This window comes from Brienomyrus brachyistius, chromosome 18, assembly GCF_023856365.1.
Source record: "Brienomyrus brachyistius isolate T26 chromosome 18, BBRACH_0.4, whole genome shotgun sequence".
Taxonomy (NCBI): domain Eukaryota; kingdom Metazoa; phylum Chordata; class Actinopteri; order Osteoglossiformes; family Mormyridae; genus Brienomyrus; species Brienomyrus brachyistius.
In genome coordinates this window covers 13,058,222-13,074,014 of record NC_064550.1, presented here as the reverse complement: position 1 = coordinate 13,074,014, position 15,793 = coordinate 13,058,222, and the positions used below count along the sequence as shown (strand labels likewise).

Genomic DNA, 15,793 nt, shown 5'->3' with positions numbered 1-15,793 from the left:
TCTTTATGATGTGTTATTATTGGTAAATAATATGGTGCTTATGGTATGTGTGTGTATCCTGTCTAGAGGGTTTGCATCGTTTCCCAATTCAGTCCTAAGGGACTCTTAGACAGTCCACGTTTTTGCCCTAGCGGGGGCTAGGAGGGAGAAAAAACGTGGACTGGCTGGGGGCCCCTGAGGACAGGGTTGAGAAAGACTGATATATTGGGGCCGACTCCAGGATTCCAGGACCTGGAACTGGATGAGGAGTTGGAAGATGGGTGGGACTAGACTATAACTGAGGAAGGGTTTTTTGCTGACTGTGGAATAATGGGACAATGGATGGCACTGTTACCTTGCACCTCCAGGGTCGGGGCTTTGAGTCCTACCTCTGTGCTGTGTGTGAAGTATGATTGTTATATGTTGTAGCTGTGTAATGCATGTTTCTTCCAGATACTCCAGTTTTCTCCTACAGTCCAATGGCAGGGAGTTCAGGTTGTGTCTCTGATTTGCCTCTGATGAATTATTATGCAAGTGCCCTATGATTCACCAGCACCCTGTCCAGGCTGTACTCCAGCCTTGTGTGCTCTCCTTCCTGGCATAGGCTCTAGCCAGTTGGAAGACAGATGGCTTTATTGCCAATAGTTAAATTACGCCATATCTTGGAAATTCGTAGCTGCTGCAAGCTTTTTATTGCCATTGTCTGCAAATATCACTCAAAATATTACATGATACGCAGAATCATTTGCTGTAGTTGTTGGTTGTAGTACAATAGAACTTTCTTTTGATGTCATATTCACGTATATTGAAAACTAGAACCACCACTAGACGGCAGCATGTTACACGTTTTTTGGCGCTTTCTATTGTCGTCATTGAGACGCAAGAGGATCGCGTCTTTTCAACACATTTTACACGTGTGGATTTTGACAACTTATAAGGTACGAGGAGGTATCCTCTCTTTCAAGCTGGTTCACTTTAGTAATAATCGCTGTTGTTCATTTTACTGTTATTTAGGTTTTAATAATGTATTACGTGAGCAAACCGTATAGCTTGGTAATCTAGTCCTTTAACCGGCATTTTACGGAGTACTCGTATTGATTTTACATTGTTTATGCTCACTGATTGTTTACTAGTTTTCTTCTTGCAGTAGACTTTTTTCGCTACAATACCTAATATTTCAAGAGACGTCTTCGTAACAACCTAATATCCTGTAACGTAACCCAGATGGGTTCTCTTATCGAACCGGTGACCTTACATTAATCATTGATATTCTTAAAATAATGTGTATTTGGTAACTAACAATATCAGAATGAATTAACAGACCGCCGCAGGAAAACACTTTGTTTAGCTGTTTTTAAAGTTTTCATTCCTTAACATTTCACTGTTTATTGTTAATTAAATTAAATGCATCTGAAAACGTATCCAAACCTCCCTCTCGTAAAGAACATTCCCATCTGATAGCTGAGCATCGGACGTTTACCCGGCGAAGATGAGCGGCGACGCGGAGCGTCTCTTGATCCAGTTCCAGGACGAGGCGGGCGAGATCCTCGGCTCCCCCTTCGATGTGCCCCTGGACATCACCACGGACAAGTTGCAACTAGTCTGCAATGCACTGCTGCAAAAGGTGCATATGCATATGGGTGGCACACAGTAGGGGAGCTGTATTAATAGTGCTCTTCTTACTTCTGCATATTGGTTTTCGCCGTGCCGACAAACAATCAGGTGACGTAATCGCTGTACATCTGAATCAGGTGTTAATTAGCACCTATATCCACAGGAAGAGCCGGTGCCCCTAGCTTTCTTCGTGAACGATGCAGAGGTGCTCTCATCCCTCTGCGCCTGCGTGCAGTCATTGGGTGTGGACACGGAGCGGGTCCTGCCGGTGGTGTACCAGCCCCAGGCCGTGTTCCGGGTACGCGCAGTGGCCCGCTGTACGAGCTCGCTGCCGGGCCACACGGAGGCTGTCATCTCGGTGGCCTTTAGCCCCACTGGAAAGTGAGTAAGAGGGAAGTGCAGAATTGCGATTTCCAGATCCTGTGGATGTTTTTTTTTTTTTTTTTTTAGCAGGGTAGCAGCGATTAGACTACAAAGTCGTCGTGGATTTTAATTGTCGTCTTTTACTGAAAAACTCTAGTTCATATTTGCCAAAAGGATGCAATACATTGCAATAAGTGTTATACACTACAGTGTCACATCTGATGGCTCTCCGCAATGAAATTATATCTAGCAGCTGGCTAATGTTACCTAATAGGGTATGGGCTACTTAAATTTGTTATTGCAAATTAAAACAGATTAGTCGATTAATTGGAATGAAGGCAACTAACACATTGTCACAGGGTTGCCAACTTTGGTCAGCTGGCTGGTGTAAGATTGTAAATCCGAGTCTGCATGCACAAAATCTGCAGACATATTTACATGTATATAACAGTTTTATTACCTTGTAAATATTCTGTAGGGTTTGCAAAGTACCCAACACTTTTGATGTAGCTAAATGTGGGTTTATAATGAATTAATACAAATTTGCCATAAGATTTCTTGCGTGCCCGAGAGTCTGAAAGCAGAAGTGTCACGACAGTGCGTGAGAGCTGCCAGCCCTGTTGTGAGTTGCAGACCCACATCCAGTCCTTAAGGAGACAGAGAACACAATGCCTGCTATTGACTTGCCTGTTGACAGGTACCTGGCCAGTGGTTCAGGGGACACAACGGTCCGCTTTTGGGATCTGACAACTGAAACGCCTCACCACACTGCCAGAGGTTTGTTCAAAGCCTGAGGGACCGGGGGGGGGGAGGGGGGGCAGCACGGTGAGATCACTGAATCGGAGTGACATGCTGGTTCTCCTCGCAGGACACGCACACTGGGTGCTGTCCATCTGTTGGTCACCGGATGGCAAGAAACTGGCCTCTGGCTGCAAGAACAGCCAGGTGAGTGAGATTTATACTCTACTGAATAGTCAACAGTGGAGACTGATCTTTAATGTTGCACTAAGCAGATCCTAATGCAAATGCATAAACAAATGCAAGCAATTTTGTGCTACAAATGTCCTGTTTCTGCTGTGACCGTCACCTAATTCCACACTATATCGCTCTTTACAAATCGGCCAGTGAATCCTAAATTACCCAGCTGGCGTCTGCTCTGCTCCCCTCAGATCTTCCTGTGGGACCCGGCCACAGGGCAACAGGTAGGAAGGACTCTTACGGGACACACGAAGTGGATCACCTGGCTGTGCTGGGAACCGCTACACCTGTGAGTTCCCGTCTAAGGGTCGCTTTGGCCTCTGTACTTTCCTGAATTGCTCTCCTCGTTCACAAAGACTGTTGTTTCCTGCACAGTAAGTCCGTCTCATCTCTCGCGTCCCAGAAACCCAGAGTGCCGCTACCTGGCCAGCTCTTCAAAGGACTGCTCAGTGCGAATCTGGGACACAGTCCTCGGCCACTGTGATAAGATCCTGACGGGCCACACCCAGTCGGTCACCTGCGTGAAGTGGGGGGGCGACGGCCTGCTGTACACGTCCTCCCAGGACAGGACGATCAAAGTGTGGCGAGCCAAAGATGTAGGAGCCTGACCTTGTGTGTTTGGTGTGCCTGATGGTGACTTGCTTAGCCTTGGATTGCTTGATGATGTCATTCACATTATCCAGACTTTTAAATACTGAGTGTTTATATCAATACCAAGAATGCAAAGAACATGCATGTGTTCTTGGCAAGAGCGGTCTTGCTAATTTGTCTCCCAAGTATGAACTTGGGACACAATGAATCATGGGATTGTTGTCATTGCTGAGGATGCAACTGATGCATCCCTGATACTTGTGGACGGAACAAGAACGACATTCGGAGATCTTTACTGTTCTCCGTACTTCTGCATTGGAACTGGTTTTCAGCAATGGAAGACGACGTCAAATAAGTACATGAGAGCACAAGAACGGTCAAGAAGGCATATCAATAAACGCCCCCTTGTCTTGCTGTATCTTTCAGGGCATACAGTGTCGTACTTTACAAGGCCACGCACACTGGGTTAACACTCTGGCCCTCAGTACAGACTACGCCCTACGGACAGGGGCGTTCGAGCCTGCCACTGCAACTGTGAACCCCCAGGATATTGGCGGATCGTGTAAGTTTTGCCCCCTTGTGGAAAAAAAGCTAGCATTTGATTACAATTCACACGCGTTTGCTCTGAAGCATGAATGTGGGACGTGTTGTAAAGTGTATTCCGCATTTTGTGTGTTAATTTGCTTTGTCGTGTCTATATTTTTCTCCTGCAGTGGAGGAGGTGAAGGACAAAGCCTTACAGAGATATAACAAAGTGAAGGTAAGGGTGTGCATCGCAGGCAGCGTTGTTATACAAGTAGTTTCTTGTTTTTTCATTTTTTATTTTTACATCATTTTCAGTTTATCTGTTTTGTCACATTTTGAGTTTCGGTTGAGTTGCGGCTATGTTTTTGTCAGCCGACCCGTTCGAGGTCCCAATCGGTACAGTTGAATGCGTCTCGACCCGTACAAGTTTGGGTGGGAACGGTTGAGTTCCAGGATATAGGGCAAGGTACAAGTTGGAAAAATATTCAACAGACCTGTCCGACGTGCGTGTTAGTCGAGTTAAGAGGCGTTCAGGTTCCAAGAATCTACATTTTAAGTTAATTTTATTTCAAATGAAAGTTGCAAAGCTGTTATGTGTCTGATCTTTAGAGAATCCTACACAATTACACAATGCACATTATATACTAATGTCCTCAAAATGGGCAATGGTACTAATGGTAATTAAATATAAACAATTCCTAACTTTATCTAAATATTTTAAAATGGTAGGAAAAAGTATTTGAAGGTTATTTTCAGTTTCAGAATTTAATAGTTTTCCTTTAGTTATAGTGGTTTGATTAATTTTGTTTTTCCTCTTATTTCAGTTTACAAAACTGTTTTCTCTTACTTTGTTTTCATGAATGTCCGTGCGACCCTGGGGCGACGTCAGCCTCATGTCCGTGCTGCTCTTTCCAGGGCCAGGGCCCCGAGCGACTCGTATCTGGCTCCGATGACTTCACCCTGTACCTGTGGAACCCGGCGGAGGACAAGAAGCCGGTGGCACGGATGACGGGGCACCACGCCCTCGTCAACCAGGTGCTCTTCTCTCCCGACACCCGTCTGCTGGCCAGCGCCTCCTTCGACAAGTCCGTCAAGATCTGGGATGGCAAAACGGGCAAGTAGGTGGCGGGGTTAACATGGGGTCGGTGCTTCGGGAAAACAAATAGACTGAACAAAAAGGGGGGGGGGGTATTCTAATATTTCCATTTGTTGTTTTTTTATAATCATCTAGAAGGTTTGTCCCACAATCAAATGAATTTGTTGAAACAAAGTGACACAAAAAAATTCATAATATATCCCTCAATTTTTAACTATGGCACTAGAACTGAAGACATACTTACTAAAATAATGTAAATGATTTGGCAATAGCTCAGAGGTTAGCAGATTGTCGTGGAATTTGATAAAAATATATGTTAATGGTATCAGTCAAAATTGCCACGGCGGTGCATCCATCCCTGCTGCCACTATGACCAACATGTCGGCCCCCCCCAGGTACCTCACCTCCCTGCGGGGCCATGTGGGCTCGGTGTACCAGGTGGCCTGGTCGGCAGACAGCCGCCTCCTGGTGAGCGGCAGCAGTGACAGCACCCTGAAGGTGTGGGACATCAAGACGGGCAAGCTGACTGTGGACCTGCCCGGACATGCTGATGAGGTGAGAGGATACCTGGGGGATTAACACTGTCTGCCATGGCAACCCGTGGAACATTTTATCACGGCATACTATGTGTTTCATATACGCACACAGGTGTTTGCAGTCGACTGGAGTCCAGACGGACAGCGGGTTGCCAGTGGGGGAAAGGATAAGTGTCTGCGGATGTGAGTCTCATCACGTCTCCTGTGTTTTTTGACAAGCGGTGTGATGCCCGGACTGACACTCTCTGCTTCTCTTCCTCATACTCTCTCAGCTGGAGGAGGTAGCCGTTTTCACTGTGAGCTGGGCTGTCGCTTTGGCCTTCTGCCAGCCAGGAGGTGGAAAAAAAGCCTTAACCAGACTGTTTACCCACAATCCACTGCTCTGCTCATGGTGATCCAGTGCTGCAGTGCTGTCAAAGGCCAGGAAGCATTGTCATGTGGTGTGCAGGAATGTATAGAGGCTTATTTTAGTACGCTTGTACTGTCGTCACATGTTCCGTTCCACTTCAGCACAGACATGCAGAAATATGTACATGACATTAAGCTATCAGATAATAAATGTTACCAACTGAAATCCTGAAGGTGACTCGCACTGTAATTCGCATGACATCTGTGCTCCTTCTTTCTGCTTTTAATTAGGGATGCCTGTGAGTCGTACTTTAAAGAGCCAGGGTCACTCCACCTTTAAGTCTGAATCCCACTTTTGCTGGGTTGTTGGACCAAAACTATAACAGACTGAGGACAGAAAAACAAAAGGGAGCTCAGTTTATTAATAAATATTTAATCTTGTTCTAAAATCCCACCCCAGAACCAAAATTTAACTGGTGACACGTAGGAGGGATGTGAGAGACGGAAGCAAGTTATGGGACACATTGTGGCATTTTGTGGCAAAAACCATCGCGAAACAAGGCGCAGAAAAACAGTACCTGCCTTTGGCACGTCTGGACAGCCGAGCCAGTAGAGGGCACCAGTTCACCTTGAGTGTGACAATGCTGGCCACCAAAGGCTTTGGATGTCTAGTGCAATGGGTATATTACCCCACAACAGGATTTAAGAGCACTGGGCACAATTCTACACATGAAGACACCCCCCCCCCCCCCCCATGAAAATGGCAGGATAAGCAGGAATGTAAATGTTAGTGTGAAAATGGCATCAGCTGAAGCAAACACAAAATTTCGTACAAAAATGGGGATACTGATCTAACAGTATGTCAGCCACAAAAAAAATCATAAAGTGCTCAGCCGGATTGGAGCAGTAATGATTCTGAGCCGTCTCTACGGAACATGCCTCTCTCCAGCCCAGGATTAGGTACTGGTTTGTACGTAACAGCAGTATTAAATCCTAGCCTCTAGCCTGAAATGTGCTCCGCTTTTCCCAGCCCTTCCCTAAGCTGATAAATTCAGCGCTAATAGCTAATTTAGCTCGATTAGTGACATTATTTCAATTGCTCCTTGTGATTAAGTGCTCATGTAGAAAGATGATGTTCATACACCTTAGGCCACGAGAACCAAGAGAGATACTAAAACTTTAGGGTGATTATGAAACAATAATTCAAAAATAATCTTGAAGGGCCATTCCTATAATCCTGTTCCCAACGTAAAGCAAAATGACTCGGCTCTAAGGTAAGAATACAGGTCTGTACGCTAATTAGCATCAAACTGGCTCGTGTTAATGACCGGCAACCTTGTTAAACAAATGTCCTACAGCAAGGCAGTAAATTCCGAAGGAAACGTACATTGCGCGGCTGGTATTCACACCCTTTGACATGTCGTCTGCATTGACCAAAGCTCGACCAATCAACAGGGACCAGATCAAAATACCAGTGTTTTCCACAAAAAAAAAATTAAAAAAAACTAAAATGTGTCATAACCTAGAATTACATCCCTTTGTTGAACAGTAGAAAAAAAAATCTTGTGCGTTAGAAGCTTGTGAGTATAGCCTGCATTTCTACGTCTACTCCATCCCTCTGTCTCTGCCTCCTTCAGTCTGTTTTCCAGACGTCGTTGAGCATCTTGACGACTTCCTCATAGATGACGAAGACGATGGCCACGTCCAGGCACACACGGCCCAGTCGTGGGACCGTGCCCTTGTAGAATCTACAGGTTGGCGACAGGAGCCGTGTGAAGGCGGTGGTAACGTCACAGGACGGGGAACAGATCACAGATTATACCGGTGTACCGTGCTCACAGAAGGTCTTAGAAATATCCAGTAGAAATATTTCAAATTTATTGGTTTTATAACAAAAATCATTAGTTTACTCATTTGTTTACAAAAAAACATGACATTAGAAACAACCGGTAGTTTCATAAAACTTTCATTTCATTTAGCAATAAATTGAAACTAAAATTATAGTTCTGAAGGAGATCAGAGTTAAAAAGTTCATTTATAGGCAGTTTCATTGGATGCTTTTTAATTAGCAACATCTTTGCAGCAACATAAAACACCAAACATTCGTGTTTAGTATCCCTATGGGAGCCAATTAATAGAATTGGAATTAATATAAAAATTGCAAGAACAGAACTGAATTAGTCAGTCAAAAAAAAAAAAGACAAGAAAATGTGCTGAAACATTACTTGTCAACTGACTTTTATGAAGCCAATAAATTCGCAACATTTTTAGAGAATTAAAACAAGCGACGTGCCAGACTTTCGGTGAACACTGTTGGTTTTGAATAGCCTTTGACATGGATGAATAGCCGTAGCATGTTAAGTATGGTATTCCATTTAGTCACAGCGTGCTACTATTACTGCCCATGCAGATGGGGGGGGGGGGGGGGAGACAGACACTCACGCTTGTGGACCTTCGTTGCGCAGGATCTGAAAGGCACAGTCAACGGTGTTACGGTAGCGGTGAGCCTCCAAGCCCTGAAACAGAGAGACGCCTTTAGACATACACCAGCTAATGCAGAAACAGGGTGTAAAAGCACCCTGATGAGTCTGACTGTCGCCCTCTTTAGGGTTAAAAACACACAGACAGACACAGACCTGCATCCTTGTCTTCACCACATCAAGAGGTGTGTTCCCAAAAACACTGGCAGCCCCCGCCAGTGCCCCAAATGCCGCCGTCACCACTGGGTGCATTTCACGCCGGGGATCATCGCCTGGGGGGCAGTAGGCAGGGTGACACTCCGTAACAAAAAAATGTCCCATTGATCTTCACTCACACACTTAAAGATCATGTCATTCAGTAAACCCAGTGTTTCCCAATCTGGTGCTTGGGGACCCGCAGACAGTCCATGCTTTTGCTCCAGTGTAGAGTTGGGAGGGAGCAAAAACATGGACTATCTGGGAGGGAGCAAAAACATGGACTGTCTGTGGCTGTCCAAGGACCGGGTTTTAAAACACCAAGTAAACCCATGTGAACTTTTACAAATTATGCAACAGGCTAATAATATGACTTAAAAAAAAATACATCAACGTTCAGATCATAGTTCCTTACCTGCACCCCCAGCTCCCCATGTTTAGAGGTCTGTCTTCCCATCGGAGTGGTCTAAAACTCCTTTGTTTGTGCTTGAATCTCTTACAGGAAGTGCAGGGTCCCATCCTCCGTCCTTGGCCCACTCACCTTTGTACCAGTTCCGGAGTGAGGTCATCACGTAGAATCGAATAGCCTGGTTCGAACCCTGTTTCAGCACAGTGGCGGTCAGGCCCTGGTAGGTTCCACGCACCCCTGCACACAAACAAATCAAAACAAAAGAGTTCAAGAACTGCCTGTACAGCTGACCTGCTGAGAACTGAACCCACAACCTTCAGGCTGAAAGTTCAACTCCTACATACATAATTAAAATATGTACCGGTAACTGACACCAACAGATCGGGGCTGTATGAATAAATTAAAACTCAAAACAAGGATCCGGTTCTCAGATATGATGAAATGTCATTAATATGAAACAGGACGTCAGTATTCGCGCTGCTGAAATTCATCGCTCTGACGGACCCCTACAAAGAATTTGAAGGATAAGCAGGTAGGGAGCGCCCCTCTTACCCTGGTCCCTGATGATCTCTCGTACCCCATGGAAAAACCCTCTGTAACGAGGCTGCAGAGAGCACTGATCATGAATGAGCTTCACCTAAAACAGACAAAAAAAAAAAAGCAGAAGCGATGCATTTATTGCCATTATTAGAACTATATATCTGTATCATGCTTTGGGGCTGATGCGTTTCGGACACCTAGGTGAGCTGAGGAGCAGGGCAATGAACTGATCTCCACTTGGTGAACACATGGGGCAGAAGCCAAATGGACCAGGATGACCCAGATGAAGGGTCTGGGTTTGCAGGGAATTTTTGGCTGGAGCTTCCAAGTTGTAAAATCTTACGCTGCCAAAGAAAATGATGTTTAAATGATATTCATATGTTGGTGTAAAACTTGCTCTATGTCTGTCAAACTGTTTCAGCTTCAAACAGTTCGAAGTCCACTTCAAAACCACCCCAGTGTTTCCAGCAACCATCCAATACACCGACATACTTGTAAATTCGACCACTTGCACGCCTTACTTGGCTAATCAATACTTCAATGAGTTACTTAACTATTCAAAACTTATTAGTTAAGCGAGCTGGTGGTGAAATTTAAAGTGATAACACTGAATGACTGGGGTGCCCCTGAGGAGAGTTTTGGGAACCAAAGCGATGTTCATCTAGCCGTCCAACAAGACATCAGTAACTTTTTGGAGAACAGAAGATATTCTTGCTAAATTTTTATTGAGTTACTCTTTATTCACATATGTTTTAATGTTAAATAGTGTTTTTTTCCCCCCCTAAGGAAACATGTTTAACCCCCAGATAAATAGTAAACAAACATTTTCCTTTTTTCACTGTAGTTTAAACCCGCACCCATGTGCTAAATAAGGCTGGAGACTATGATTTAGGCCTTGATTACTGCAGCAGCTGCAGAGAGACGTGGCCAGAAAGCAGCCGGAGAGAAGCTGTCATGGTGAAGGAGGTCTTCAGGGTGAAGCTGGTCTTCAGGGTGAAGCTTCTATAGATGGAGCAACAGGACTATGGAATACTGGGTCTGCTGCTGTGTGCTAACGGGTCCCTGTATGAATGTAGCAGGAGTCATGCCCGCATACTTGGCACAAAATCAATGTCATCTAGCGTGAGTGTTGACCTCTGGTTATGTTGCTTCATGTCTCCTGGTCCTGTTTGGGATTTTCAAGATGGCTGGAAGGCCATCTGGTACGGAAGCCTAGAGGTGACATCCATGTTATTTGTGGATGTTTTGCTTCTGCTCCTGATCCAGCCGGGCGCCTCCAGGGAATGACTGCTCACCTTGAGTGTTTCCATGGGGCAGACCACCAGGATGGCCTCAGCTACACCTGCCCCGAGCCCACACATCAGGCTGCGGGTGTTGTCCAGGCGGCCATTGGCGTCTCGCAGGGGGTTGCTGAGCAGCTCGAATGTGCCAAACCTGAGAAGGAGCATGAGGGCGTGCTGTGATCATGCGATAAGACGGCCCCCACGCCTAGGGTGACCACCTAATCCATGTCAGGAGAGACACTATGAGCCACGACAGGGTTTGTAAGCTACCGTTTCAATTAAATGAGCCTAGATTTCAATTAAGCGCCGAGTTCTTGCTGTGTGCTGATTTGTCAGTCTCCCTTAATCATGCACGTGTCACTAATGTTAATGTGAAACAGCTGGACGAGTCTTTCAATCAATGAAACAAACCAGTAAAAGTACAAGACGAACCAAATAATTTAACCGAGTACAGGAGCCTCTCAGTTTCAAAGTAGTTAGTAAAACCGGAAGTAGCAGAGTGTCCCTGCTGACGGATTAGCCGGTCACCCGACCCATGCCTCCTCAAAAGCCAAACACCTACAGGTTCCACTTTATGTTTCTCCGCATCACACAATCTGGGATTGCTTTCATTTCCGGATCCACTCACACCTAGAGGACTTAAGCCACAGTAAAAGCTTTTGGATCCAGCATTCAATATCCAGCACGGTTTTAAAATATCAGTCTAAAGATTCATAAAATAGTAGTAATATTATTCTATTAGAATTTTACACTAAACTAAAATTAACCAAATAAACAACAAAAGCATTGGGCAACACATACATTAGTTCCTCCGCACGCCTGTGGAGTGGCACGCTTTAGTCTTTCAGCTTGTTTGGCCATTATTTACCTTGCAGTCTTGTGTGTGGCAGTAACACTGCAGCATGTTAAGATAACAGTACAGTGATCAGTAAAAATTAGTACAAAATGGTTCAAGTAAGAAAGAAAGTATTTAGCTACAATTCAGTATTTATCAAGACTAACATTCAACCATCCAGGAATAGCTATACTGCTGGATAGCAGAACTTTCACTGTATACTTCCACAGTGACAGAGGACTTAAAGCTGCAGTATTACTACCACACTCACTGCTATACTTCCACAGTGACAGAGGACTTAAAGCTGCAGTATTACTACCACACTCACTGCTATACTTCCCCAGTGACAGGGGACTTAAAGCTGCAGTATTACTACCACACTCACTGATATACTCCCACAGTGACAGGGGACTTAAAGCTGCAGTATTACTACTACACTCACTGCTATACTCCCACAGTGAGGAGTATTAATGCTTGTGTGTGTTTGCAAGGTTGCATCCCTACCGGACGGCGGATTTGGGGATGGACCCATAAAGCAGGGAACTCAGGCCTCGATAGAGCCCCCGGAGTCCGTGATCCTGCACGGTTAGTCTCACACAGTCACCTGGGTGTAAGACACACCACCTTAGCATACATACACAGCAGATACACATAAAAACTAAAGTGACAGTCACACACCAATAGTCCAGTGTCAATATAAACCAGGTAGTCCACCAATGATTAATCACTTGTTCAGGCCTCACCTATGCCCCTATATCTTGGAGGATTGGCTCTCTCATCCAGCTGAAGTTGTGTCTTCACGTACTCTGTAGGAAAGGTTATGCAGATCTCAATGCCACCTGCAATACCACCTGCAATCACAGGAAACCCAATAAAAGTTAGTATACATTTCATTCTCCCATTGGTACAAAAAACAAACTTATTTATGTTTATCTGTATCACGCAGTTAGCTGAATTTGGGATCTATTCCCATGATTATGTTACACATCAGTTTCACAGATTCTGATCACAAGCTGCTTAACTGTCAGCTCACTGGCAATAGAAGACCTGGCTCATATGACCAGGAAGGCATTCTGTCCTGCTTAAAAATGTATATAATGGCACAAGTTCCTATAAGTTTTAATAGTATACATAATTGAAAACATTTCTCATCATCATGTCTCAGTCGATTTGAATGTATGGGTACAGGGTATTATTTAATAAACCTCATACAGGAGGAGAGAGATCCTCAACAGTCCCGTAAATTCCCGCTTTGAAAGTTCGATTTCTGCCGCATCGACTCGAATATTCCGCTGCTAACGTAACTTCGAGCGGATATGAGACTGTCGGCTCCCGAGAATTCCCAATCCCCAGTCCTACAGTGGGACAAACTAGCCCAGCTATATGTAAACCTGAAGCGCCTTTACACACAAACAAATCAGATGGGGCTGAGATGACCACCACATTGCATGTCCTTTATCTTCAGTGCAGGGGTTTTGCTGCCATTAGCTATTCTCCTACTACAGTAAATTAGAGCAATCGGGCGACACAACATACTCAGAACTGGCGAGTAGCTGACGCCCACCCCATAATTCGCCTTTGACTTAGGAGTAAAAGCCCCAAAACTCCCAGACGGGTGGTGCGTCGCTCCAGTACCTGCCAAAATCGCCTTCCCTGGGTGTGTTATCTTTTTTCCACCGATCGCCGCGGCCGAAATCGCCCTCCTAGGGGGACCCAGACGGCTCCCACCCGGGAGACAACAACTAGACACCACCCCCGTGAACTCAGCACCCAGGCGCTTGTTCGGGTTCTGCGTGCGAAGACGCGTCGGCTCGGAGCATCCTCGCCTGGGCTCCAAGCTACTGCACGGCCCCTCTGACACAGAGAAAGGCTTCCACAAGGACGACATTATGATTTATTAGTAGCAGCTGTGTCAAGCAGCAACTGTTTTAACCGAACAATGGCACAAATCCAAGTCGCGAGCCAACCGCGCGAGCTATAGCCTGACGAAGCACAGTTCCATCCGCAGCCGCAGAAGCTCATGAATATTAAGTAAGAAAACGATGTCTCGCAACTGGAGGAATCGGCCCATGCTCGTTTGTTCTGGTATATTTAATGCGTTTCCTATTGATTAGCCCAGGCGACCAATAGCATCGCCGCACTTGCAAGAGAATCCAATGGAATCAATCCGAGGTAACCGTAACCTCGCGCTGTGGTCTTTCATTGGTCAAGAACGCGCCGGCGAAATCGTTTTTATTGGCCACACGCCGGATACGCTCTCAAGTCACTGGGCGACGCAGACGTACGAGATCAACTAAAGGGCATTCTCGAAGAACAATGAAGCAGCTGGGTCATACAATCGCGTGGTTGATCCTGGGCGGGGCCACGGAAGTCATGGGCGAACATGATTGGCTAAGAGAAAATGGTTTGTGATTCATCGGCACGAACGATAAATCAGTCGTATAAATTATAATCACATGTAACGATCTGACCATTCTGGCCCTGGAACCTATTCGAGGAGACACTATTGTTAAAAAAATTCGGGTTTGATTGAGAAATAATTAATTTCTCCTGACAGCTCAGAGCATCAGATTAATCATACATTTCACTAGGTCGTTTTTGCAATGAGCTTTGTAAAAATATTTCTCTTTTCTGAATCTTGCTTTGATTATTTTATGCATGTGTAAACGACTCTGTAGCTTGATAGCTGGGCAATTCATTTCATTACAATAACTAATGTAACTACAGTTTTTAGCTGTTGTCCGATAAAGAAATAATACACTATTAACTGGCCGGTAATATAATTATCAAAGAATTTAATTAAATCTCGAATTTAATTAGACATCTGAAGTTTGAAAGTAATAAGTAAATTTATAAGTAATTGGGAAGGGCATGTTTTGTACTTGCATTGGGATGAAGTCTGGGAATATTTTAATTTAAATTAAGATAAACGAAACAGTTAGGAAGAGTTATGTAGCGAGGTGCAATTTTTCTGCTTGTGTCCTGCGATCGGTGATATATCGTAATGTATGTTTGAGAATAATATAGTAGATGTTTCATGTGGGTAGATTGCTCTTTATCTGAAATCTTCCTAATCCATCTCTTTGACATAATTCATCCTGTATTTCCAACTCATCACCATTAGGCCTATTTAAATTATTAGCAATTTTAGAGGTATTGTTTGAAGTCACTCAATTGACATTATTTCCAAGAACGACCAGCAAGAAATAAATCGTAAAAATACATTGCTTTTACTATTTTCCGCCCTAATCTGTCGCCTCTTCTGCGGCACGATTGTAACGGAAGCAGTCAGGGTTCTGGGTGGCAGATGGCGCTGTGCAAAAGGGAAATAAACTCATTATGGTCCAGTCCTTTATTTGAGGTGCTAAAACGAACAGCACCAGGGACCGTACACAGTAATGAATACTTTAAATCTTCATTACACATGGCAATGATTAATCAGAATTATCAGAGCTGATGTATCAGCTATGAGGAAATTAATTCTATAGGTAGGCTACATCCGTACGATGTGCAAAGCAGAGTCGTCACAGATATCCATGCAGTGAAATTTATTCACATTTTTGACGATCATTATGGAGGTATTACTGTTTCAAAGCCCCATAAAACGCTTCTTCAGCCTGACTGGGTTAATTTAGCAATCAGTCGGAGGTCGAAGGCCAGATGAAGAAGCTATTTGAGTATGTTCAAAGAAAATTTAATTATTAAGTTATATTTGAACATATGGCTTCTGTTAGTCATATCAGTGATCAGTGTAAAATAATAATTTATTGTAAATGTATTGGGGGCGGCATGGTGGTGCAGTGGTTAGCACTATTGTCTCAGACCTTCGACCTCACACCTCTGGGTGTGAGTCTCCGCCTGAGTCACTTGTGTGTGGAGTTTGCATGTTCTCCCCATGTCGTCGTGGGGTTTCCTCCAGGTATTCCAGTCCCCCCCCCCCCCCACAGTGCAAAGACATGCTGAGGCTGATTGGACTTGTATGCATGTGTGAGTGAATGGTGTGTGAGTGTGCCCTGCGATG

General features: G+C 44.7%; 2 protein-coding genes across 3 annotated transcripts; one reads left to right on the top strand and one right to left on the bottom strand.

Annotated features, from left to right (window-relative positions):
* The first annotated feature begins 847 nt into the window (after positions 1–847).
* nle1 (notchless homolog 1 (Drosophila)) lies at positions 848–6,256 on the top strand. 2 transcript variants are annotated; one of them, XM_048984313.1, is made up of 13 exons: positions 848–917; positions 1,423–1,603; positions 1,757–1,974; positions 2,654–2,733; positions 2,825–2,901; positions 3,126–3,223; positions 3,338–3,530; positions 3,952–4,087; positions 4,239–4,285; positions 4,966–5,168; positions 5,542–5,701; positions 5,795–5,865; positions 5,955–6,256. In XM_048984313.1, the coding sequence occupies exons 2-13, from the start codon at positions 1,469–1,471 to the stop codon at positions 5,965–5,967; spliced, it is 1,431 nt and encodes a 476-aa protein (XP_048840270.1). In that variant the 5' UTR covers positions 848–917; positions 1,423–1,468; the 3' UTR covers positions 5,968–6,256. The 2 variants fall into 2 exon arrangements, with proteins under 2 accessions (XP_048840270.1, XP_048840269.1); XM_048984312.1 differs by lacking the exon at positions 848–917 and adding an exon at positions 936–1,182 and having other exon boundaries at positions 1,362–1,603.
* Positions 6,257–6,443: 187 nt separating this feature from the next.
* Positions 6,444–14,065, bottom strand: slc25a1a (solute carrier family 25 member 1a). The gene is made up of 9 exons (XM_048984314.1): positions 13,408–14,065; positions 12,516–12,623; positions 12,277–12,376; positions 10,950–11,088; positions 9,667–9,751; positions 9,247–9,351; positions 8,667–8,782; positions 8,473–8,546; positions 6,444–7,778 (listed from the first exon to the last, which is right to left on the bottom strand). Exons 1-9 carry the CDS (start codon positions 13,658–13,660, stop codon positions 7,664–7,666), a joined length of 1,095 nt encoding a protein of 364 aa, XP_048840271.1. The 5' UTR covers positions 13,661–14,065; the 3' UTR covers positions 6,444–7,663.
* Positions 14,066–15,793: the final 1,728 nt, after the last annotated feature.